This window comes from Drosophila suzukii, chromosome 3 (genome assembly GCF_043229965.1).
Source record: "Drosophila suzukii chromosome 3, CBGP_Dsuzu_IsoJpt1.0, whole genome shotgun sequence".
Classification (NCBI taxonomy): Eukaryota; Metazoa; Arthropoda; class Insecta; order Diptera; family Drosophilidae; genus Drosophila; species Drosophila suzukii.
This window is the reverse complement of record NC_092082.1, coordinates 20,000,001-20,024,570: the sequence shown is the minus strand read 5'-3', so window position 1 is coordinate 20,024,570 and position 24,570 is coordinate 20,000,001. Positions and strand designations below refer to the sequence as shown.

The window sequence follows — 24,570 nt, the reverse complement described above, 5'->3', positions numbered from 1 at the left end:
AAAAATATATATATTGAAATATTCAAAGGAACGTATCTTAAGGGAGTTTAAGGCTACATAATCAACCTTCTGTTAGCGTATAGTTTAAACTATAAGCGCAATTGTATTCGTAATTTTATTTGGCTTGTACATAGTTTTTTAATAAAATACATTTCATTACTTAAATATTTAAATACAAAGAGCTCCGAAAGAAAATTAAATATAATATTGATATATAATGAAAACTATATATATAATCTATTGACTTATTAAATGAAACTAAACTACATTTCTTAAGGTTAAAATTAATACTTTGTAAGAAGATGGTAATTTTTCTTTAATATTAAATATTCTTTAAAAATTATCTTTGTAATTAAACCTCTTAAGTGGAAAGGAAAGTTAAATGCATTTTTAGGATATTCTTAGTTTGTACACCAATGATTAACATAACCATGCTCGGAAACCTAATTAAAATTCTTCAAACAGTCTCATTCTCAATAAAAACAACCAATTATTTAATGGACCTGATTAGCTAATCTGAAATTAAATAGGCTTAGTTACAAAATAACCACTATAAATTTTTTCAAATCCGATAGGCAGTCCCGGCTTATAATTGTCCAAAAGTTTCCGGGTCTTAGCAAAGTTTTCCCAGCTTATCTGGACTATTAGTTGAAATGCCATTTGAAGTCGTACAATTCCAATTGTTGTGGCTCCTTTGTGTGGATTACTTGCGAGGTATGTTTCCTCTGTTAATTTCTTTGATATCTTCGCACAAAGCCAAGTTCACTCGAAATCTTCAACAAATGAATATTAAATAACCTGATAAAGTTGTTCCAAATTATTGCCCCCGGCACGAATCCTCTGCCCAGCCACGAAATCTTTTCCCCAACCCCAAAGGCTACGTCTGCAATTAGAAAAACAACTTTTTCTGCTGTTCAACATTCGTTACAAGCGTTGAAAGTCTGAAAGTCGGTCGCAACAAATCCAATTTTCAGCTGCAAAGAAAAAAGTTAAATTTTCAAAAGAAGAAAATAAATTGTAGCTCGGCGAAAAGTTGGGACTTCTCCAAGGACAATAATAGGGGGATAGGGCAACCCATCCTGCTGTTCACTTCATTCCATAACGAACCCCGCAGCTATGTGTCACAATTTTCCGGAAAGGGTCCCTCTTCATCATTATTAGCAGCTGATGGCGGAAAACCGGAAAAGTTTCGGCTATGCTTTTAATAAACTTTTACTTGGCACTTGCCATTTGGCATTTATGCAAATGGCAAGCACACAAATATTGAGCGGAATGGTCCCGACCAATAACAACAAATTTCAATTATGCCATCAAATCTATTTAGGTGTATAAATATTTGGGAAACTCCGGCCATTTCCCATCCCAACCATCATGTTGTAATTGTGGCGTGTAATTTACAGATTTTCTTGTTAAGATTGTGGCGAAAGTTTGGTTCGCCCTCCTCGCCATTGCTCGTAGTTTTTTGGCCCTTAATTGGCATGCCGTCCTTAAGAGTCAATAAGAGTATACAACTTGCACATAAATTTCCCGCTGAATATTTTACAACTCATTGTTGGGGTGTTTGCATTGTGGCTGCGTGAAATTTTACTTAATTTGATTTCCTTTCAATTATACTCGAGCCAAAAATAAGCTTTTGCCCTCAAGAGACTCTTTCAGGTTCATTAACAAAATGAAGGAGGCCAAAATAAATGTTTTCCACTTTCAGGAGGTCCAAATTAATCAATTATGCACGTGTGTGTGGACTTTGGGGGCTGTACTTTGGTTCCATTTTGTTAATTAATAAAAATGTTAATAATGAGTAAGGAATCATCCATTATTAGATGTTTTTCCCGTAGAATACATCAATAAATTCTCGGGAAAATGGGCTCTGAAAAAAATATAATTATATTATATTATTTATTTAGTCGACTTAAATTTTATAGAATTAAACAAAACGACGTAAAGCTAAGGTTTCAAGTCCTTCGTAAGAATGGTCAATATTGCTTAATAGTTGAATGCTATTTTCATTTTCCATCACTTGTGTCTACTGTCTGACTTATTGATATATTATTGAAACACAAGCCAAGTTGATTAACTAAATATCTGGCCAAATTCCTCCTGTTACTATAAGTACCATATCTCGTCTGTGCACTCCAAATCGCTTTTTCCACTCAAAGAAATCAATCATAGCAACACTTGGCCCATAGACCATCACTGCCCTATATTTGCCAGGATGTGTTCTCTGGTCGTCCTGAAGTGCCTGGGTCATTTACTTTATTGATTACAACTTTCTCTTGTTTCCCGACACAAATACGAAAAAAAAGCAACAGCGATTTGAGTTAAGCATGGAAACCTCAGCCTCCGTGGATATATCCACAATAACTGCCAGGATATTCCCCACAGATGAACTGCGAGGTGGAGGGCAAAAAACTTGCCACAAAAGTAGCCTTGATTAAAGCTGCTTTATTCCGGGAATAAAGACGGGAAATCGACCTGTTCTGGCCTTTGTTTTTTTTTCTGTAATGGCATGGAATTGCATAAATACATTTTCAATTCGCTTGCAATCACTACAAATAAATTAAGCGTAAACCGAGAAGCGAAAGCAGCATAAAACTGTCATAATTTATGAAGTTTATCATTTGGTTACTGGCTTGTCATTTTTATTTGTCGGGCCGCCCAAAACGCATTTGTGTCAATTTAAATTTATGTAAACATAAAATGGCCAACCAAAAAAAAATAAGCATCCCGTGTGAGAGAGATGTGGGCCTTTTTACTGGGATATCACATTTTTCATTCGCTGGCAATACTCTTTTTTGCAAATGGGGTATTTAAAATAATTAATTTGGTTTAAAATAAATTATATACTGGTTCCGAATTCATTTAATAACTTTTTATGTTCTTATTATAGAGCAAAAAGAAGAATATTATTTATTACATTTTTACTTAATTTCATTTTACAAAAATATTTAATGATCTATCAAAGTGTGAAATAATATTCTGATATTTTTTACAAAACATCGGATAAATAACATTTATATAAAATTAAAATACATTTATTATTTTAATGCTGGCTTTGTTTTTTCACGTTTTTCTTTATAAGCACGCACTTAAATATTTAAAAAAAAAAACTCTCGGGTTATATTGTTATAAAAATTGCCAAAAGAGTAAACAATGTTCCCTTTTAAAAGGAAAAAATACAGCCTCCTTGATTATCCTGCTCCTTTTTTCGTCCTTATGATTTAATGCGCGCGGCACGCCGTGACGTTCACTTAGGCATGGACAACACAATAAAACTCCACAACAGCCAGAGGAATATCAATATGGGAGTGAACAGGGGGGATTCAGGAGGCAGGACAGGCCAGCAAGACACGCTTTCCTGGGCCGCCTGCGCACTTTTGACATTTCATTATCCTGTTAAGTATTCAAAAGTCAAGCAAGCGGGCACAGACACAAGGACACAGATGGGAATGGGGATGAGGTCCTGGTAAGGGGCCGGAAGATGTCTGGACCAGGACCTTCAGCGGAGGAGTAGGGGGAATGTCCTGCTGCGTTACCAGCTTATCATTTATGCCAAACGCGTACTTTTTGGCTTTTAGCCGCATCCCGTTCCCCAACTCCCTCCTCCATTTGTTTTGTCTGCCCGTAATGCCATGCGGAATTGCCTTTGTGTCCTTGCCGTTTATGACATTGTATTCGAATCTCCGTCCGGTGTGCGTGTGTATAAATTACATTACATAACAAGCAATATAACAAACGATAACAAACACCTTGCCACACACACACACAGAAGGCAGCAAGGAAACGACATTGAGTAAATATGAAAAAAGGTGGCAGGAAGACAAAAACAATTTAATAAAAATGTTTCAACGACTTCGATTCGGCAGGATCTGCTTTATGGCCTGGCATTTGTTTATGCTAAATGTTAATGATAGCTCGATATCGCCCTTTTTTGTATGGATAATAAAAACTTATTCTCATTTTTCTGGCTTTCGGAGAATTTTATTTTACAAATTCGCTTGAGCGAGCTTTATAATTTGCTGATTGGCGGCGAAGTCAATCATTTAAATAATTATAGAGACCCTCAACAAATAGTTATTGTTATTTATGCACTGCTAGCCCTGTTATATTTAAGAATAAGAAATTATTTATTTATTTTTCTGAATGTTTAACATGACATTGGTGAATTGTTTGTGTCAATTTAGTATGGCCACATAAATTATTTTCCATTTTTATGTCTGCACAACTGACAATTAAATGGACCACAAAAAGTCAATTTAAATGCTTGATGAAGTTCCCAATAATAATGGTGTCTTGATGATTTTTGGGTAAAATAAAGAATTTTTAATAAAATGTTCTGCTCTCATTTTATTCCGTATTGATAAAAGTGATTTGGCACTTCAGCTAGAAATCTATAATTTTCAGTCATGGAAATTAGACAACCGATTGAACCGCAAAAAGTCAATTAAAATCTTCACAGGGAGCTCCGGCTGAATAGTGCTCTCGGGCAATTACTGGGACACCCTCTCAATGACCCTCTCTAATCCTTGACGAGTCCTGCAGATCTGTAGCCGAGCATCTCAATAAAGCAATCAGTGTGTACCAACTCGCAATATAAATTTCATTTTCCCTTGCAGGTCACCCGGGAAGGAGGCGGATCCTTGGAGCGGGAGCAGCCAATGCAACCTGCACAGACATCATTAGACGTGAATAGCAACCACACGTGAGTAACTCGGGGCCTTTGCGCCCGCAGACAAACACAGACTGTATCGACACTATATATCTCGGACATGTGTCGGCCATCAACTTATGCAATCAACGATTTGGCTTTGACCGGGCAAACTGACTGCCTGCCGTTGGGTGCTATGTAAACGGGGCAAAGACGGTGGGGGTGGCCCAAGGAGCAGGACGACAGGCCCGGACAAATGTTTATTTAAGCATAAAGCCACGTACGGTCCTAACACACACATGCCTATCCCAAAGCACTGGAAAAACTGTTAAAAACAAGGGTCTTAAATAGTACAAATACCAGCTCCATAATATTTATACCAACATCTGAACATTGGATCATCAAAAATCTATTTTAAACAAACTTGCTAAAACTTAAATTTTAAAATAAGCCAAAAATATAATAATAATTTAAAATTAACTTTCGGAATTTTAATGGTGATACCATTAATTCTTAAATATTTAAAATACCAGCTCCATGTTATTTATACCATCATTGGATCATCTAAAAAACTAATTAAACAAACTTGCTAAGAGTAAAATATTAAAATAAGCCAAAAATAATGTTACAATAGATTAAAATAGATTTCTCAATTTAAAATTAACTTTCGGTATTTAAATGGTGATACCATTAATTCTCATTGAAAAAATTTGCATTCGAATAGTTCACCTATACATAAAAATAAACAGAATGTGTTTTTATAATTTGTCATGCAAGAGTTTTTTAAATATTTTAAATATAATGTTACTGACTTATCTGCAAGTTTGTTAAAGAATAAAAATAAAAGTTCTAAAAATATTGATAATATACCATTTTAAATTACTAAACATTTTATAAAACTAGGTAAATACTGAAAAAAACTATTTCCGGTTTTATTTCTTAGTATACTTTCAATTTTCTTTAAGGATGTGTGTGTATAGTTTGTGTTCTCTGTAGTCCTTTGGTGTCCTTTAGTGTGTGTAACTTTGGGAGCTATGTACTTAGGCACAGCTGTACTTGCAGTCCTTGCCTGGTAATTACATACAGACTACGGAAAAGGACCCTCCCACTCCCACTGGGATTTCCTTCCAGCCATGCCCCTTTCTTCTTGGGCGACTGGATAAATATTTGGTTTAACCTTTTTCCTTTTGTGCGGCTTTGTATTTGCCTTTGGTTTTATGGCAGCGCCTGTGTCACTATTTCATTTCGATTTGAACCGAGTTTGCCGCAGTCCTTAGCCAGATTTGTATCCTTAATTTATTTGTTTGCGATTTTCTGATATTTTGTAATTGAGTTTTTCCTCTTTTTATGCTGATGAGGGTTTAGCCAAAACGACATAGGAGATGTCAAAAGAATAGGAAGGCCAGAGCAAACTGTTGATATTCATTGGACAGGACACGTTCGCAGGCAGGATATTTATATTGGGACGTGAATGTGAACGAAAATATGTCCCCTGGGAGAATGGTAGGAACTTCTCAGCGTCCTTAGTCGTCTTAATTTATCGCTGTGAATGAATCACTTTGCGTCAGACTTTGTTTCTTGGATGGCCACGTACCTCTGGCGACAGGATATACTTTTGACTTAATTTGATTTCGCCCGAATGAATTTCAATTAGCTGCAAATGAAATTTACGCTACGTTAAGTGATTCACAGTGAGATAAAAGGGTTTTTCAACTAGCACAAACGGATGAGGTCTCAAATTGAAGGAAAATTTCTCTTTCTTGTTTGGCCCCAGATTGATTATGATTTGTATCTCGGAAGTTTTCACCACCCAAACTCCTTGTTCTCGCAGTAAGCCTTTGTTAAGCACCAGCACTTAACCGTGTCAGGCTCGGATTTATAGCTCCATGAGCACTACACATCCTTCAGATACGCCCTCCCCTTCAGATACCTTCTTGTTACTCAGCATTCTTGTTGTTGTTGTTAGTTTTCCCGTTTGGGCCCAGAGTTGATTGATTTCTGTTCTAGCCGGGTCAAAGAGCAGTCTAAGCCCACCCATTCACATCCGCCGCAATGCTATTCTGACAGTATATTGACGCGCAGTCATAAATAAAAACACTCAGATATTCATGCCAATGATTCCTTTTATTTTTTTTCAGCCTGAGTTCGACTCTCGGCTGTTGTTGTTCATTGAGTAGAGCCTGCGGCAAAAAGCCCCCTACCAAATACAAATTGTATCACTTTATTTTTTCAGACTCCAGGCTCGGTTCATCTACACAGCGAAAAAAAGATTGATCTATGCAGTATTATGAAAATTCAAAAAGATCTAAACAGAAAAAAGCAGATATAATAAGAACCAGAATAGAATAGAATAGAATCAGAATAGAAAAAACAGATATTCAGATCATTTAAAATTGTCTCTTTGAAAATGCTTTAAAATCGAAAAAGAGAGAAAAGAGCTACATAGCTCCTAAAATTACTCTGCCTAAGAGCGAGACAGCAACATTCTAAACTCTTCAAAATATTTAAGGAGAGCAAGAAGCAAGATGGGGTATCAAAATAGTTGATATGGAGTTTTATGATCAAATGATCATCGTGCCTTATAAATTAGCTTATCTGTTTAGATTAGGTATACTTTGTTTCATCAAAAGGTGTGATGATAAGGTATGATGAGCAATAGAGGTTTGGGCTATAAATCTCAAAACTCGTTTAAGATTAATGAGCTTAAAATATAATTAATTTATAAAATACATCCAAATTTTCTGGTTAATTCATGTTAACTGGCGTGTTCCACATTAGTTAAACTCATCATAAGCTAATTTAAAATTGGTTACGATTTTTACCTAATATTATTTGTCTATAAATCGAGTGTTACCTTATTTTCTAACTGTGCACCCATGTTGCATGTTGACGTTGCCTGGTTTTGATCCATTTGCAGTGAACTGGAGGTTAGTGGTGTGGCTTCGATTTGGGCGTATGTATGGCTCCTTGAATGCTGAGCGTTTTGTTGATGATTTGCGTGTTCTTGAATAATTGATGGAATGACAATCTTTCGATGTGTCAGCATTGTTGTCACGCGTTGTTATCATCCCGAAAAGCGATGATTGTGTTCATCATCATTATGACGCGAATGCCAGTGTTGTCATCGCTGACAGCGTGTGTGTCCTGAATAATAAGATGCTAACGTTGCAATACAGCCACAAACACGACGAGATACCACGGCTTATGAATGATGAGCAGTCAAACAATCAGCTTTGCCCTCCAGAAATCGGGATTTATACTGATTCGCACGGGAGTGAGAAATTAAAATGGGGCATCCGTGGCTAATACCTCGCCCATTATGCTCAACTTCAAAAATTAAACAAGATTATTTTGTTGGCTCGTTTAAAATGGCTTAACAATATCATTAATTTCATTGGCCCGGCCAAAGCTGAAAGCAAACATATTCCGGCGGACAAACATGGCTTTAAGCCGCTTTAAACCGTCGAATTATGAGGGGACTGTTGGTCGGGCGTATCATTAATCAATTTGCGGGCAAATGGCCATTTAAAGAGGTCATAAAATCCTGTCAGCAAGGCCTCAACTTGAGCTCAGATTTTTGCAACTCGTATTTTTAGTGGGTCAAACTTTTGTGCTGCATAATTTTTGGGACCTCCCAGGGCAGTTCCCTCTTTGTTGTTATCTATTCATTAAATTTAATGATACAGCTGCCCCGAGTTGTCCCATCCGGAGCTGTTTTGAAATCATCAGGAGTAGTGGGTGGCAAACATTTTTAAACGAACTTGCTCATTTCCGAAGTGACACACACATTCTGTCCCCCGGATCGCCTCGAGCTGAATGGGTTGTTGTATGGGGATGGGTCTGCCCCATACCCCTTTCATCATAATTATAAACACAAAACAGACAGCAGGATGGATGGATGGCTGGGTAAATGGATGGGTTTTCCTCGGGTTTTCGCCACATCACATCTCTCTTATTTTTTCGTTGCTCCTATTTCCTTGCACTTTTCCCATTCAAGGAGAGCAACATGTGGCGATATGTGCTGTTGGCCCACATTCGCCTCGCAATTAACAGATCAGAACGGTGCAGTTTCAGAGCTGTATATGTGTGTACATTGAGGGTTCTTCTAGGACCTGTGATTCCGGACCTCCTTTGTTAACAGCTCTCATGCGCCTCGTTGCCCTTTATTATTGTTGACTGCCCTGTCCTGCAGAAGTCTCCATGTCCATTTTCATTTCCATTTCCATTCCCATTTTCATTTCCCAGTCCCACTCCCATTTACATTTACATTTCCCCCGTCATCGTTCATTGTAATTGCAATAATTACGACAAGGACTGGGGATAGCTCCTTGGAGCGGCACCTTAATGAAGCAGCATTCAATGCAGTCCGCTGATGCAGTGCCTCTGCATCCGAATGGGCGTTCCACATGAGTTGGCCCTGAGTGATGGCCACTCATCCGTCGCCCAGCTGGGTTGTCCTCGTCCTGTTTATCCACTTAGCAGCTCTCGAGGTCCGTGTCGTTAATTGAAATCTTTCGCATTAAACCCCCCCAACTTTTTGTTTTTCCACTTTGCAGCCCACCGCTTATTGTTTTTGTTATTAAAGTTTAATTAAATACCTTTTTAAAATGCTCACGCATGAGTGGAAAATATTTTTTAATGAGCTTTTTTCGCCTTTTGTGCGCAAAATGAAAAACACGACGCTGCCATGCTGCCAACACGGCGTATGCGTGTTCTTAGCGCGTAAATTGATTGCAAACAAAGGAGCGTACACAGACGAGCAGTTTGCGAAATAATTACCACTCCCAGACGTAAAGGATCCACCATAAATATATCGCTTTTCACATTTTTCATTTAACGCGAAAGTGTGAAAATTCCGATGACTTTGGGGCGGCTTAAGCCTCGGGGAACAAGGGAAAATTATTAAATGTGCTCATCCGCAGCAATTGCAGTTGTTTGTCTCTGAAAAAATGCAACTTCCGTCGTTCAGTTTACCTGTGAATGGAAATCAATTAGCAGTTTTATTGATCTGGTCATTATTTGTCTTTAGAGAAAAAGCTCTCGAGGGAAACAATTAAATTCGTATTGTTATCTGTGAAATTTGATACACAAAATTGGCAATTAGCAGACAATCACTTTAACTTTTAATCTAAATTTAATATTGCACTTTCTGTGCTTTTTAGTTTATTTGAATGACTGAGTTATAATAAATGAGTGCTTGAATAAATGTGTATTAAATTAAATTTTGATTATGCATATTATTATTTTATTATTATTGCATTTTCTGTGCTTTTTAGTTTCTTTGATAGACGAGTTATAATAAAAGAGTGCTTGAATAAATATTTATTAAATTAAATTTTGATTATGCATTTTTTTGGCAAGGTCGCTTCTATATTCAGTTGAATATATTTCCTTATTTTGTTTTAATTTGGCTAAGCTATAAAAGCCAAGTGCAAATTAGCAAGAAATAAACCGTAACCTTGCCCTAAAAAACACTGTATAAAAAGCAATATGATAACTATGTCAGAACTTTAACAAGTACCTGTTCATTGAGCACTTTATCCTAGTAACCAGATTAATTACCCCTCAGCCAGCCGCCAAAAAGAATAACATAAAAACTTTGTCTGCTGCCTGTGTGAAAAATATTAAAGGTGGGTGGGTGCAGGTGTGAAAATCCCTGGAAAATCTAAAAAGAGGCAAAAAGAAACCCATCCAAACTGAAATGCAAAACAAAAACTTGGGGATGAGCGTGAACAGCCGTTACCATGGCCGTAGTCGTAACCATTAGCCGTAACCAAAAACCGAGCCAGACATTGAATTGACCTTAATAAAGTCGACTGCGACTGCTTCGACCTTTTTTACCTTGCTTTCCAGCCACACCAAATAATCCCATACCATCTATCTACTTACAGAAAATGCTGATACTGCTGCCGCTGCTGGGGATTTTTGGTAATGGTCTCGTTGCTGAAGTCGAGGCGAGTCTGAGTCTGGGCTTTAAGGCCATCAAAGTGAGTTTTTGAACAAGAACGAGGCAGCCATGAAAGTCTTTATGAATACCATTAATGCTCTTTCCCTAATTATGCAATCCCATCCGCCGTCGCTGGATCAGTTGCCCAGGCATCCGAATCCGGGTAAGTTCCTTAGGATTTCGCTCAGCTCCACAGTCTCAATTGAATTGCACAAAGTCAATGCGTATTTGCAATTGATTTGGCAAAGAAGATTTACGAATTACATTTACTGTATGCTTCATTAATCAAAGGCCTGTCCTGTCATCATCATCTTCCCTGAATGGGGCCCGCCAAAATGATTTCCTTAAAGTGCAACTTCTAGCTAAAACCAAGAAAGCCCTGGGAAAATGTATTTATTTTTCATTTTGCCAAGCCATTATTTTAAATTTGAGTTTTCCACTCGGACTTTGACCAATAAATATTCATGCCTGAGTTTTGTGGTCGGAAAGACAAAAAATTACGGAATTTACATTGGGAATTTGGTAAAACCAAGTAAAATTGTGGCTTAACAATCGTAGCGTTCAAAAATGGTGCAGTATACTAAGCGTTTAAAAAGATAAAGCTTGAAGAAATTGGTAAGGTTCTAGACGAAACTGTATAAAATTTTGATTTTTATTGTTCATTTACGTGTTTTTTCGACTAAATAAGCCCAATTTGACAGCTTTTTTAGTAAAAAAAAGGAATACCAAATAGCCGGACACAAACGAAGAGCCAAAAATTTCATTAAAACTTGCAGACAGGAAACGTTGCTTTTTGTTCGCTCTGGCGAAAGTTGTGGACCCGTTTCCGAACATTTATTGTGCACCTATATCCAGTAGATCCCGGCTTAGTAGATCCCATCTAGGGGGAAACAGTCACACGCACACCAGCTCAAATGCCTAACTAACGAGTAAAGTGATTTTAATGGTTTTATGTTCGATTCTTTTTCTTCATGTTCCATTTTTCCCCAGTTTTTTTTCTTTTGGAGGGGGAGTGTGTGTTCAATTCGTTTCGACATGTGCCATTTTCCATGCTCTTTCCGTGTTCTCAATGCCTTCCATGCAGTCCCCCACATGATGTCGTAGAAAGCTGTTCAAAATTAAACAGCAGCAGTCCGAACTGTGCCAGAAACTTTTCGATCCGAGGGCGTTACAACAAATCCAACCCATATCGTGCTGCCAGAATAGCTGCATATACACATGTATATATAATATTGGCCCATATTCCCCACACCCCGTTCGAGTCAAAAGTTTTGAGTCAAATGCCAATACAGTTTGTGTATGACCAGGGCCAAAATAAAAGTTAGCCGGCCAAGCTGCGCTGAGCTCCTGGGCCTGGCACGTAGTCCTCCGACTGGTTGTGCCCCGGGTCATATCAGTGCCCCCACGTTGGCTGGAAACCACACAGGGGGAAAATAAAAAAAACCTCCAATGTTTGTTTAATATGTTCATATTCATGTTTGTCTTACCAGTCATACCATTATCCTGAAAATTAGAGGTTTAAAATATGAACTTAAAATTTTAGTAATACTTTGTCGGCAGGTACTAAAAAATGTGTTGCCACATGACAATAAATAACCAAATAACAAGTCAAAATCTTTTTGGAATCGACTGTAATAGTTAACAATATTTAATAATATTAAAAAACAAAAACATGGAAAAATGAATAATTTAAAATTTTTTATTTAACGTCTTACTTAATTTTTTCAACAGTTCCGAACCAGCCATAAAAAGTTGTAATTTTGTAATTATAGTTTTAATAATTTTGATAGCTTCTTATAACTTCTAAATTTATTTAAATTTAGTAAATACAGTTAAATATGTTTAAGATCATTACCAAATTAAGGAAATTTTCGTTGATTTTTTTTTTTGATTGTTCTTTCCGTTTAACGCCTGTTGCTATTTTTATACTTTTGACGTAAAATAAATGTTTTAAATAAAGTCTTGTTAAGATACTTACCAGTTTAAAGAAATGGTCCTTGTAATTTCCGAGCATAAGATTTGAATTTAGTAGTCATTTGTTTAAGTGGGTGACGTAAGTTGTTTTATAGTTTCACTGGCAATGCTCATATCGACATGAAAATGTAATATTTTTATGTTTTTTTCCGTGTAGACTTCAATCGTTCAGGGCCTGAATGCATTGTCCACGCAGGGCGGAACAAGTTTATTTAAACTGTAGAACTTGGTCTTTATTCGCATCTCCTTCTGGCCCAAATCGGAAAGTTATCGGAACACGAAGAATGCTGAGTCGCTGTGAACTTGGCCAAACATATTTGTGAATACGTGAAGCAATGAATAGTTCTCACAAAGAACCCGAGAACCTGAAAGTTTACTCCGAATGAGCTCCAAAGATTAGTCAGAACATATCATTTGCAGGCGACGTCATAGAATGACGGAGTCATATACAGGAAAAGTTCTTCAAAGTTACCTTTCAAAAGAAAGACACTTTTCACATGTTTTATGCAATTACACAAGTTGTAATAAATGTCTACCCCCTTAAAGGTATTTCACTTTCTGCATTAATATTTATTCAACTGGTAATAATAATTACGATTCGAGAACTTTAAAACTTACCTTCATATTTTTAATATTTTAAATCAATCTTAAAAACCGAACAACCTAATCTTCTGGATTACTATATATTTATATATTGATCTATTGATTTGCTCTACCTATCTATATATATAGATACCATATATTTAAATATATTAAAAGCAACATGCTCCAATATTCAATTTTTGAATTTGCTCTGTGAGAATTTAATTTAATTGGCATTGTAAGAGATTACACTTTTTGTTTGGCTTTTCAGCTTGTTTAACTTGCTAGTACTGGTCCGTACCTTTGGATTTCCTACAGAAATGTCTGCCAAGTGTGTTCAAACATGGCCTAGGGCCATTGGCAATCTTTAGAGCAGATTTTAGTTTCTGAAGTAGAATTGGGCACAGTTTTCACCCCTCAATCACATGATGTCCCAGGCAAACACTCGAGAGGCAAAAATTGCGCATACGCAGCGTGGGCTGCAGCTAGAAGCGTTCTTTGGGAACTTTTGTTTGGACCGCCTTTGCCGTAGCCTTTTCCATGATCCGCTGCGGAGGGCCAACGGCGGAGGGCACTCAAAACTTGTCGCACACGCTCGAGTGCTGTAAATCTTTGCTCAAAATGAAACTTTATTTGGTCATGGTCATCAACGACTTAAGTAAATCTAAAACTCTAAGTAAAACAAACACTACACACAACCAAAGGAGGGCCAAGTCCGAAGGCAGAGCCTCACAGAGGCCGCATAAAACAAATAAACTGCGCACACGTGACCCCAAACAGGGCGCCAGGCGGTGGGCGGGGCCGGTGATGATGACCCCAACAAAGGGACACGGGGTCACAAAAAATGTGCCACACCAACAGAAAGGGTAGACACCGAGGCAAGAGTTCATTTCGAAAGGCAAGACATCGAGTTTTAGCGGGACAATTTGTGTATATTATGTTTGTACCCTGACAGAAATAGCGAAAATCTTGAGAGTGCTTTGCGAAGTAACGCCCTAAATACTGTCCAAAAGCAACCGTTAAAAAACGCACCCAACCCAACATGAACTTCAACTTTCCCTGTCCCAAATGAAAAATTATTTCTAACGATGTACAAGTAACATCTTATTTTGTTCTCATAAAAAAAGTACTTGCTGATACTATAACAGGACTCTCTATAAATGCAAGGAATAGCCAACATAAATTTAACAATTATTTTCAAAATAATTGTCAGAACTTTTAAAAATGAAGAAAATTGACTGGAATCCAGACAGAATTGTACTTAAAGTAAGTTAAACACGAATTGTTTTAAGTGATCTTGAATTAAAAAAAAAACTAAAAGCTTGGGACATATTATTTACAAATCGGAAATCTCCAAGAACAAAGTTTTAATTTAAGAAAATATTTACCAATTGCAAGACACACAATTCGGGAACAATGATATTTAATACAGAATTTTAAATTTTTCGTCGTCTTTATTCTCTCAGTGCAATGTTTGGCTATGTAAACTGTTTAATCGTGATTGCATTTCGTAAGAGATCTTGATAATTTTGTAACATTATTGTGTTGATTCAATAAACAAGTTATATTGCATTATTAATTATAAAATATTTTGGTGTTTAATAGTGTATATGGTTTCGATGAAATCATATTTAATAAATCCGTTGCTCTCTTGGGCAATCTATAAATAAATATTTCTCGAGACTGAAGTTTAGTTTAACGGATGCAAAAAGCATATTATTTTAATTACTTTCTCAAACCTTTACAAATTCTCCTTTTATCTCAAAGCAAATTCCATTTGGACGTCTTACATTATTCACATCAATCGCTGTTAAGATAAATACCATACGTTTTCTTCCAGGTGGAATCTTCAAGCCTGCGCCAAAATACATTTTCATGATAAACGGTTCAAAAAAATATTCAGTCTGCAAATAGAAAATTTGTAAAAATAGCAAATAAGCTTTATCGCATATATCACACATACTCCAATGTAGTTATAACATTTTTCTTTAGCTTCCTCTCTATTGATAATATATTTTGGATAAACGTTGTACCAATATTGCTTCGGGTCGAGATGTATTTTGCAAAAATTTTTAATCGTCAAGTTAAGTATGGTCGGTTTCCAAGTACCACGATCCAAATGAAAGACGCTAACTTGACTTTCAATGAGATCGGTTGGCTGAATGTCCCATGAACAGATTAATTTGCCCTCTACGTGAATTCCCTCTGGACCCATTTCAAAGTTGACATGCGAAAGATCGAACAGTCCAGAAATATTTGAATATCCAGGGGGATTATCCACACAATCATTAAATACCGATTCGTCCTCCAAAACGTATTCGTAGTTAGTTTCAAAAGACGGTTTTACAATTTCTAGCACGATTATTATCAGCCATAGCAATGAAAAGTTGAGGTCCATTTTACAATTTTTTCCCGAATGGTTCGAAATCATTTTGGTGGTGCCCTTTTATATTTTTAGGTATAATCAACGACTTCCTGTTTAGATTGTTTTTTCATGATTGTGTAGATCTTGATAATAAAAATATTATCAGCAAATTTACTGTATAATTGTTGGAAAGATTCCAAAGTTGATAAATAATCATTTTACATTACATTGATACTCAAAGTTGAAACGAGATTTAATGGAATAATTATAGGAGTTTAAAAAATTAAAACGTTAAAATGCTTCACCTAGTAGAGTTATGCTTCCTAGTAATGTTGAGCTCCCTGATTTATAAAAGTGAACTTTTAAATGGTACCATTTAAGTGTATAAAATATTATAATCTCGAGTATTTTATCTCGAGTTCTAATAAACTGTTTATCACCAACGAGGACTATTTTAATTGGAATAAATTTCGGTTATTATTTTTTTTAGCATTAATAACTACTATCGTCTGAAACTTTACATTACTATTGTAACTATTTCTTACTGTATTACATTTGCCAGGCCCATCTGAATATACATTTTTTTCCATAACTTTTGAGTTCTTGTTAACTACTACAAAATATTTTCGTACTTTAACGTGATGAAAAAAGGTTTATAATTTGTTAATGGTTTTTAAAAGTTAAATTATTAAAAATAGGATTATGTACGATTATTTATTAAACTTAAAATTTTCTTAAGGGAAGAGATTTACCGAATTCTTTAGAATGCGTAGTTGTGGCAGACGCCATTCAGTTTACCTTGATTCTCAGGGAATACGCGGTTCCTTGAAGCGAACTCACCCAGACAAAGCTCCCACACAAGTGCATATTCAAAAATGTCATACTCAATGTCGAGTTTTGTCTGTGTGTGTTCAATGTAGACGTCTTCTTGTGAGAAGGGAAAAACACATTAGGAAAATTGCACTTTGGAAAATGACACGATATCGGAGGAGCAAAGGGCGCCCTACTCGCAGATACTTCCGGCATTGTCCGACGTTCGCCGGGAACTTTTCAATAATAAACGTATATTGATAATGCCATAAAGATGCGACAACGTGACCATATTCATTACAATCAGCTGGCAATGCCAATTTTCGCATTAACCATTGATGCCAAATGAATGATGATGCCCAAGGAGGCGGGCGCACACGTTTGTCTCGTCCTTCGTAAAAGTCACGTTGCCAGTGAAATCAATTCAAAGTGGAAAAGTACAGGGCACGTACCCGATCCCCTTGCACAGAAAAACACAGGTGGGTGGGTCCCCTTTGGTCGCTGCTCCCACAATCTGTGTCTGCGAGCCAAAATCAGCTCCACTGTGCGATTGCAAATGCTCCTCCGCCACAAGCCCGAGTAATTGTGATTGGCGGCTACACACACGAGTTTTTGGCCAGGCCAGAACCAGAACCTGCGCAAGGACTCTAACAGGAACAGCAATGATGCACTGCAAAAAAATTTCAAGCCATGGAAACAACACAATTTATATCATGAATCGTCTTAACAATCCTTGTTCCTTGACCCTTGCAAAGGGTCAATCTCTGAAAAATTCGTGTTACTGCTTTAATTTGGTTATTTGAATAATTCGGAAAAAACCCTACTATATTATTGTATTTGCTTGTGTATTTGGAAAGTTTTTGCGGATAACTACAGTAGGTTAAAGGCAATTTGTTTAAGAATTCATATTATCCTCATGCTTAAATCCCATAAATATACTCTTTTAAATGTTACCCGTTAATTACATGGATTGTATTGATCTGTCACTATCTACTTGCCAATAACCACAATAATAAGTAGGATCCTTTGGCCACCCATAATTTGTTTTAAGTCAAAAATTGTCCTAAGTCTCAACAACTCAGCAAAAATAGCAAACTAATATTGGTTTTTCTCTCTGTAAAACAAAGAATGAGGCAAAAAAAACTTTTGCGGGCTAATGGCATGCCATAAAGCAGCGGCATTTGTCAATATCAATTTTGATGAGACACGAAGGGAAACGATGGCCTGGCGGCAGGTCTATTGTTTGCCCTGTAAATATGCGATTCTAGCGAAATTTATAACAAACAGCACTGACATTAATTGGGTTCCCATTCATTGGAATTGCACATACGACATGTATTACGCGTTTGATGATATAAATTAGCAGTGGAATGAAGGCAGAGTGAAGTGAAATGAAATGTATAATAATAAACAAGTCAGGGAACTGATTGCCAAAGGAATCTTTGAAGTTCGTATGGCCTTTAAAGAGTTTATGCGCAATTCAATTGGCCTCCCATTTACTGTTGAAATCTTTCCCATTTTTATGCTCACTCTTACCCTTATATTTTCTATTTTCTCAACTATTTTTTGGTGACAACAATGGGGCAACCAACACAACATCTGGATCTGGATTTGGATTTGGTCTTGGCCTGGGACTCGCCTGCAGCCAATTGCAGTGTTGGCAACACAACTTTCGCACATGGAGTCACATTTAAATTGGATTGTAAAACTCAATGCGTTTGCGAGGTGAGTCGCGGGTACCAGGTTTGCAGGTCGGAGGTCACAGCCGTTGGCCAAATGCTGAGGGCCATCCGCACAAGAGTTGGCCACAAACCACAGACATCCAGAGATATGTACTATATATACACAGATACAAATATTGGGGCATAGAAAGCACAGAAAGCATTCCGGCCGAAAGCCAACTGCAGTTTCGTTAAACGATTCTCGTTGCCATTGCTGTTGTTTAACCTGTGCTTAGTCTCGCTTTCCCCGTTTTTAGTTCCAGCCATCGTTTTGGCCTTTTCCATATTTGGTGGGATTAGTGCCAGCACTTGCGCCATTTGAATGTGAATTGCTTTGCCGGGTAGCGATTTTAATTAAAATTTAAATATAGTGTGAAATGCCCGGAATTACAAGTGCGGCGTTGCACAGTAGTTTTTGATAGCGGCTATAATGGCGAAAAACTATGTTTCGCTAATGAGATTAGAACTGTGTTAAACAGACATTTTATATTTTCGACTCGGGAAAACGTTTATAGAAATTTAATTGGCAATTGAAGTAAAATTTACAAAATATATTCAGAATTGTTTGCTAATTTGTAAAATTTAAAAGGCTTTTTTTAGGCATTATATCAGCAAGTTAATTATTACCATTAAAGAATTCATTTTTTCTAGGTTTAGATTAATTCAAATTTTACAAAACTACATCAAAAAAATTTAAAATATTTAATTTAATAGTAAATAGTATAGTAAATAGACTGCTGTATCCTTGCAAATAAATCTGCTACTAAAGTTATCTTATGAGAAAAGTCCAAACAAAAGAAAAGCTAAATCCTCGACATTGCTTTATGGCCAGAGCCCAGCTTTATAAGTGCTCCTGTGTAGTTTTTCCACGTCTGGTTTGGTTTTTGCACCTTATTTCCAGCTGCGCCGGTAGTTTATCATGTGGCATAACACAAACACAAGAACTTGCAATTTATGCAATGCAATTTCGTGACGATGCAAAAGACTGGGGTTGGGGAAAAAAAAGTATCATCGGGCTGTGACCGCTTAGAGACTAAAAGTGGATTACAAACAAAGCAGTGAGGGTCCGCACGAAATGTTAATTTCCCCCATATACCAAAGAAAACAAAAAGAAAGCACACGCCAAGCAAAAGTTCGTGGCCAAGTCGAGGACCCGGCCAAGTTTTTGGCCATCCTTGTGCTATTGGGCCAATATTTTCGTTACATTATGACTTTATTTTTGGGCTCCCCGGCCAAAGCTAAATAAACAACCCAACAGCAGCAACAATGGGCCACATTTAATGTATTTTAATGTGGCATTGCAGAATGGCCGCCACGCCTGCTCGACGCTCTGCCCCAACGAGCAGCTCCCGGCGCCCGAGGACACGATTTCCTGCCGATCGCCGCGCCTCGTCGAAGTTCCCGGCCACTGTTGCAAGATGTGGCTCTGTGAGAATCCAACAGCTGATGGTAAGTTGTTCCTATACACTTAGAGAAAATAGATCTAACTATAATCCAAAATAAAACATTTTGTACGGTTATTATCTACGGAATATTCTGTATTGCTATCCAAATATGTCTCGCTGTTTCAAAATAAATTTTGGTTTATAGATGGTAGATAAAACAAATTCTTATGTCATTTCCTGAAATTTAAAACATTTTCCAAAATATTTGAACTTAGTTATTCTATAAATTAGTAATTATAATTATATATCCTACTGAATTGACAAGTTGGAAGTCTATTTTAAAATCATTTGAGAGGGAAATGACAATGGTTATAATTAAACAAAAAAATTTTTTAAGACATTCCTCAATTATTTTTAAAATAAGTATTTTAGGACATTAATCCGAATTAAGTAAAATATAATTTAAATATTTATTAACTTTAAAAATACGTTTTTTTTTGTTATATAAAAAATAGTATTAATGTGAACAAGGCTGAAAATTATCAGATACAATCGGGGGGTATTTTTTCTCAGCGCAGTCACATTTCCTCTGGCATGGCCTTGTTATTGTTTTATAAGTGTGTTTATGGCCGTGGCCATCCCATTGCGTCCACTTCCTGCCCCTCCCACCGCCCACCGCCCACAGTTCCGAGTTAATGGCGCTCAGGGGCGTGTCGTGCTGTGTCCAATGCGCAACTTAATGCTTTTTAAGCGCCCCCGACCGCCAAAAACCCACATCCTTCCACAAAACCGAGTAGAGAGTGCAGCGCATATTTATGAAGATGAATTATTCCATCACGAGACTGGAGGCCACGAGGAGGAGCAAATGCTGGAACAGCAGCGTAATTACTTACACAGGGATTATGTGTTAATTAAACGCGCAGAATGCAATAAATAAACAAGATATTAAGCGTTCCTGCCAGCGGCTACAGGGTATAGCCTTTAGCGACTTAAATGGGAAGCCAGGCAGTTCAGACCTTGAATGGGAATTCATTGCCAACCCAAGGCTGCAATTTATGCTATGTTAAAATCAGGGTAGAAAAGAACTCCAAAAAATATTAAAATATTTTATTCAAGGCTGCACTTTATGCTATGTTAAAATCAGGGTAGAAAAGAGCTCCAAAAAATATAAAAATATTTTATTCAAGTGTACAAAACAGAAACATGAAAAGCATTTAATCAGCAACACCAACATTTTCTGAAATTAATAAATTAAAACTCTTTTGTAATATTAAATTTTAAAAAGATACACCCACCTTTTTTGAACTATGAAAGAAATATCACGCTTTAAAGCAAAGTCTAGGAATATTTCCTCCAGCCGTGTCTGCATAATTAAATAGTCTTCTATATTCAGTTTATGCGAGTTACTTTCAAGGAGCTGAAAAATCTTAGCCAACATTTTTGTTTGTGGTATATAGTAAGTTATTAGTCCATTGTACTCCTCTTTGAGTTCGGCATCAGGAATCTCCTTAAGTATAAATCTATGAACCTTTAAAATTCGATCCGACAAATTATGGTCTACAATAGAACCCACTCTAACAATTTGCGGTTCTGTATCAGCAAACGAGTTATTTTGGCTTGTGGAAGACGAATTTTCCACTATTCTTTGAAAAGTTTTCTTTCTGTGCTTGACTTTTATTCTGAGTACGAGCCCTTTTGAGTACTGATTCTTTAAATACTGCACCGATCCTATGCACTTGAATGCACCATCCACCATTATGGCCAGTCGGGTGCACAAGGCCTCGCACTCATCCATACTGTGAGAGGTCAAGACAATGGACTTGCCAGCAGTACGAATATGACCTATTATTTGCCAAAGTTGTCGTCTTGCCCCGGGATCCATGCCACTGGTGGGCTCATCTAGGTAAATAACCGAGGGATTTCCAAGTACCGATATGGCAGTGCTTAATTTCCGCTTATTACCACCACTATAGTGTTTCGTTTGCTTGTCCAGGTGCTGTGAAAATCCAAAAGATACTGCTAGGGCCCAAGTTATAGCTTTTATATGTCGACGTTGTACTCCCTTCAACAGGCAATAAATATTCAACGTTTGCCGACCAGTCAGATCATCGAACAATGCGTCAAACTGTGGACAATAGCCAACTTTGCCATAAACCTTGTGAGTAGATATGTCTAGACCATCCAAGTAGGCTTCTCCCGAGGTTATCTTTTCATCCCCAGCTAGCATCTTAAAGGTAGAGGTCTTACCGGCACCATTGATTCCCAGGAGACCAAAGCATTCGGCATGGGGGACATGGAAGGATATACCCCTTACAGCCAGTTTACTTTTATAGCGCTTTGTGATGTTGTTGACCATTAGAGGTATATCTTTTCGATGCGCATTCACCATCTTTTGCACAGCCAATTGTTCAGCGATCACGTCCTCATTCTCCACAGAAGATCCTCCTTTAGAACGCTTTCGCCGCGCACACAACTTGCCCAATTGCTCGCTTATGGAATCGTACACCCTGGCGTCGTGCAGAATTGGTATTAGAAATAATATAAGACCCACCGCTAGCAGGTATACGATTTCTGGAAGACTACCAGGAAACCGCCAGCCAAAGTAATCTGGAATATCACAGCACACAGGGGTAGCGCGGCAGCGCGTTGATCGGGGTAATGTTTGAACGCTTTGCATACTGCAACCACGTCGAATATTATGTCCTATGTGAATGTTGTGGGTGGAACTGGCCAAGCTAAAGTGTGGAAATATACGAAAGTACCACGCCAGTTGGTCGGCCACGTCCTTCAGCTGAAAGGAGTCAAAGTTAAGGGTTACGACCAGCAAGAACATGCTACATCCGGTCAAGGTATTGACTATGGAGATACGAGTGAGTCCCGTGGCAGGATCGGTAAAGCATCCTGCCATAAAGTAACTCAAGGGAATAGCAGCAAGTCCAAATATTAAGAGCAAAAAGAAGTAGCGACTAAGCTCCAGTGGTGTGCTATAACCAATCTCTTGGAATGCGGCAATCGTTAATATGGACGATAGGGCTGAAATGATAAATGTGAGGTAGTCCCATATAAGGTGACTTGCCCAGTAGGCAAACACATCCACTCCAATTAAAAATTGCATTAGTTTGGCACGAGTTTCCCGCTCTTTTATGATGGGCATCGCATAGAAGGCCGTTATGAAGCCCATGGTCAGGGATAAATTAATGGATATTTCAGACCCCAAGCGTTGTCCTTTATTCAGGCGCAAAGTTTTTGTATCATCGCTATATGGCAAGGGTTCATTTGTTACAAATGTTGAGGCATCCTTGCCAAGTAATTTAATGGCCAAGGCATTGTGCAACACATTTAGGGTCAAAGGAGCGGTGTGCAAGGGCTTGTTGTTCAACCACACAGTTATGTTCTCTTTAAGAATGGTAACACCTGCTAAATAATCGAAATCAATTCTGCGGTTTAGACTTACGCTGTGAGACAGTAAGTAGTCCTCGAATTTGGTGTCTCCTGTTTCGAGCAATGTGTATCTGTTTCCATAATGCTCTAGATGTTTGGAATATGCCGCACCTATAGCCGAAGCCTTATCAGTGTCCTCCAGTACAACATAGGCGTGGTTATACTGATAAATGGACACCGGCATAGCAGGTAACTCATAGTAAATCCTTCCGCCCCGGGAGTTATAAATGGTCAAGGTCATAACTAAAATGGGCAGACCAATCTGTATGATCAGTATCCAGTAATTCTTAATGGTGATATGGAATTTTTTTAAAAATAGCGCCTGCCAGCACATGCAATAACGAGACATAGTCTTTTCTTCCCTCGTTTTGGTATCAAACACCAAGTTCTCGAAGCCACCACTCCCTTCAGCAGGCGGCTTATCCGCTCCACCACGAACTCTTTTATCTTTGTTGACTGTTATAAACACATCTTCCAAAGAGGCTCCACTCAGTCCATACCCCTCTAATAGTAATTTACCACCATTATCATCCAAATCCTGCAGTAATGCGGCAAATTTCTTCGAGTACTCGGTGGGCAGGCGATAGGTTAGCTCAGTTCCCAACTGCCTTTCCGGTCTTATGTGCGGCACATACTTGTTTATCAACTTGGTTATAGTGGCCACATCGCATCCAGCTTGCATTATGCAGACTAATAGGTAGCCAGTGCCAAATCTCTTTTTTAAATAAAAGGATGTACCATGGCACTGCAATCTGCCCTCAGCTAAGATAGCTATACGATCACCCAAGACATCGGCCTCATCCATATAGTGAGTGGTAAGCAAAATAGTTCGACCCACCTTTTCGCTTTGCAACAGATCCCACAGACTTCGACGTCCCGCTGCATCGATTCCAGAACTTGGTTCATCGCATATAACAACCTTTGCGTTGCCACATAGAGCACAGCAGAGGGACAATTTGCGCTGCATTCCACCGGATAGGTTTTCAGCCGCAACAAATGATTTATCCTGCAAATTAAGCATGGTAACATACTTGGCCACCTCGTTTTCAACCGCCTCGGCACCACGTATTCCCTTCAGCTTACTAAAGAATATGATATGATCGCGTACACTCATGCTGTGAAAGAGTATGTTGTTTTGCGGACAAATTCCCAATGATTCACGAGCTTTCTCCATCTGGACTCGAATATCATAGCCGTTTACTATGGCTGTACCATACGTTGGATTTAGGATGCCCGTTATCATATTGATCGTGGTGGTTTTGCCAGCTCCGTTATGACCCAGTAATACCGTTATCTCGTTCCGATACATCCTTAAACTTATGCCCTTGACTGCTCTGTGCTTGCCATATATCTTTTGAAGGTTGCACAGTTGAACTCCGACTTCTCTTGTAGTTCTGCAACTTTTTTTCTGAGCAGCTCCACTTGCGGTGGCTTCGTAATTTTCCACAATTGAAAAGGGCATAAAGCGTCGCCAGTATTTTCTCCGGCAAAAAAAGTTCCATTTACGGGCTATACCATAGTCGCCCGGGAATAACTGCTCTACATATAGGCATATAGCCAGGAACATGATTGCACTCAAAGACATTGTTATAATAACATAGAACAGGGCTAGATCATCATCCGATGAGACGGGGTGAAATATGTTCGCCCAAGTGAGTCCCTCTCCAGTTCCTTCCCACATTATTATGACATGAATACCG

The 24,570-nt window shown here is 37.9% G+C and overlaps 3 protein-coding genes across 3 annotated transcripts in view; 1 reads left to right on the top strand and 2 right to left on the bottom strand.

The window, feature by feature from the left end:
* The window catches only part of Ccn (cellular communication network factor protein Ccn), a 61,520-nt gene that overhangs the window by 21,398 nt on the left and 15,552 nt on the right, over positions 1 to 24,570 (top strand). The window contains exons 2-6 of the mRNA XM_036815135.3: positions 4,614 to 4,699; positions 10,537 to 10,632; positions 10,734 to 10,755; positions 17,969 to 18,048; positions 19,349 to 19,493. Coding sequence (XP_036671030.3) covers positions 10,540 to 10,632; positions 10,734 to 10,755; positions 17,969 to 18,048; positions 19,349 to 19,493 — 340 coding nt within the window. The 5' untranslated portion in view covers positions 4,614 to 4,699; positions 10,537 to 10,539. The remainder of the gene's footprint in view (positions 1 to 4,613; positions 4,700 to 10,536; positions 10,633 to 10,733; positions 10,756 to 17,968; positions 18,049 to 19,348; positions 19,494 to 24,570) is intronic.
* On the bottom strand, positions 14,600 to 15,561 carry CheB74a (Chemosensory protein B 74a). Its single transcript, XM_017075389.4, has 2 exons — positions 15,112 to 15,561; positions 14,600 to 15,052 (listed from the first exon to the last, which is right to left on the bottom strand). Exons 1-2 carry the CDS (start codon positions 15,544 to 15,546, stop codon positions 14,882 to 14,884), a joined length of 606 nt encoding a protein of 201 aa, XP_016930878.4. The 5' UTR covers positions 15,547 to 15,561; the 3' UTR covers positions 14,600 to 14,881.
* The window catches only part of LOC108015543 (phospholipid-transporting ATPase ABCA3), a 5,296-nt gene continuing 1,348 nt past the window's right edge, over positions 20,623 to 24,570 (bottom strand). Inside the window, exons 1-2 of the mRNA XM_065864251.2 lie at positions 20,725 to 24,570; positions 20,623 to 20,666 (exon numbers count right to left, since the gene is read on the bottom strand). The exon at positions 20,725 to 24,570 is cut by the window's right edge and continues 1,348 nt beyond it. Coding sequence (XP_065720323.2) covers positions 20,648 to 20,666; positions 20,725 to 24,570 — 3,865 coding nt within the window. The 3' untranslated portion in view covers positions 20,623 to 20,647. The remainder of the gene's footprint in view (positions 20,667 to 20,724) is intronic.

Bases quoted from the DNA above. Each gene is read 5' to 3' on its own strand.
- CheB74a (XM_017075389.4), bottom strand. From the start codon at position 15,546: ATGGACCTCAACTTTTCATTGCTATGGCTGATAATAATCGTGCTAGAA. The intron at 15,053-15,111 runs GTATGTGTGATA...TTCTATTTGCAG, and splicing joins AATGTTATAACTACATTGGA to ACTGAATATTTTTTTGAACC.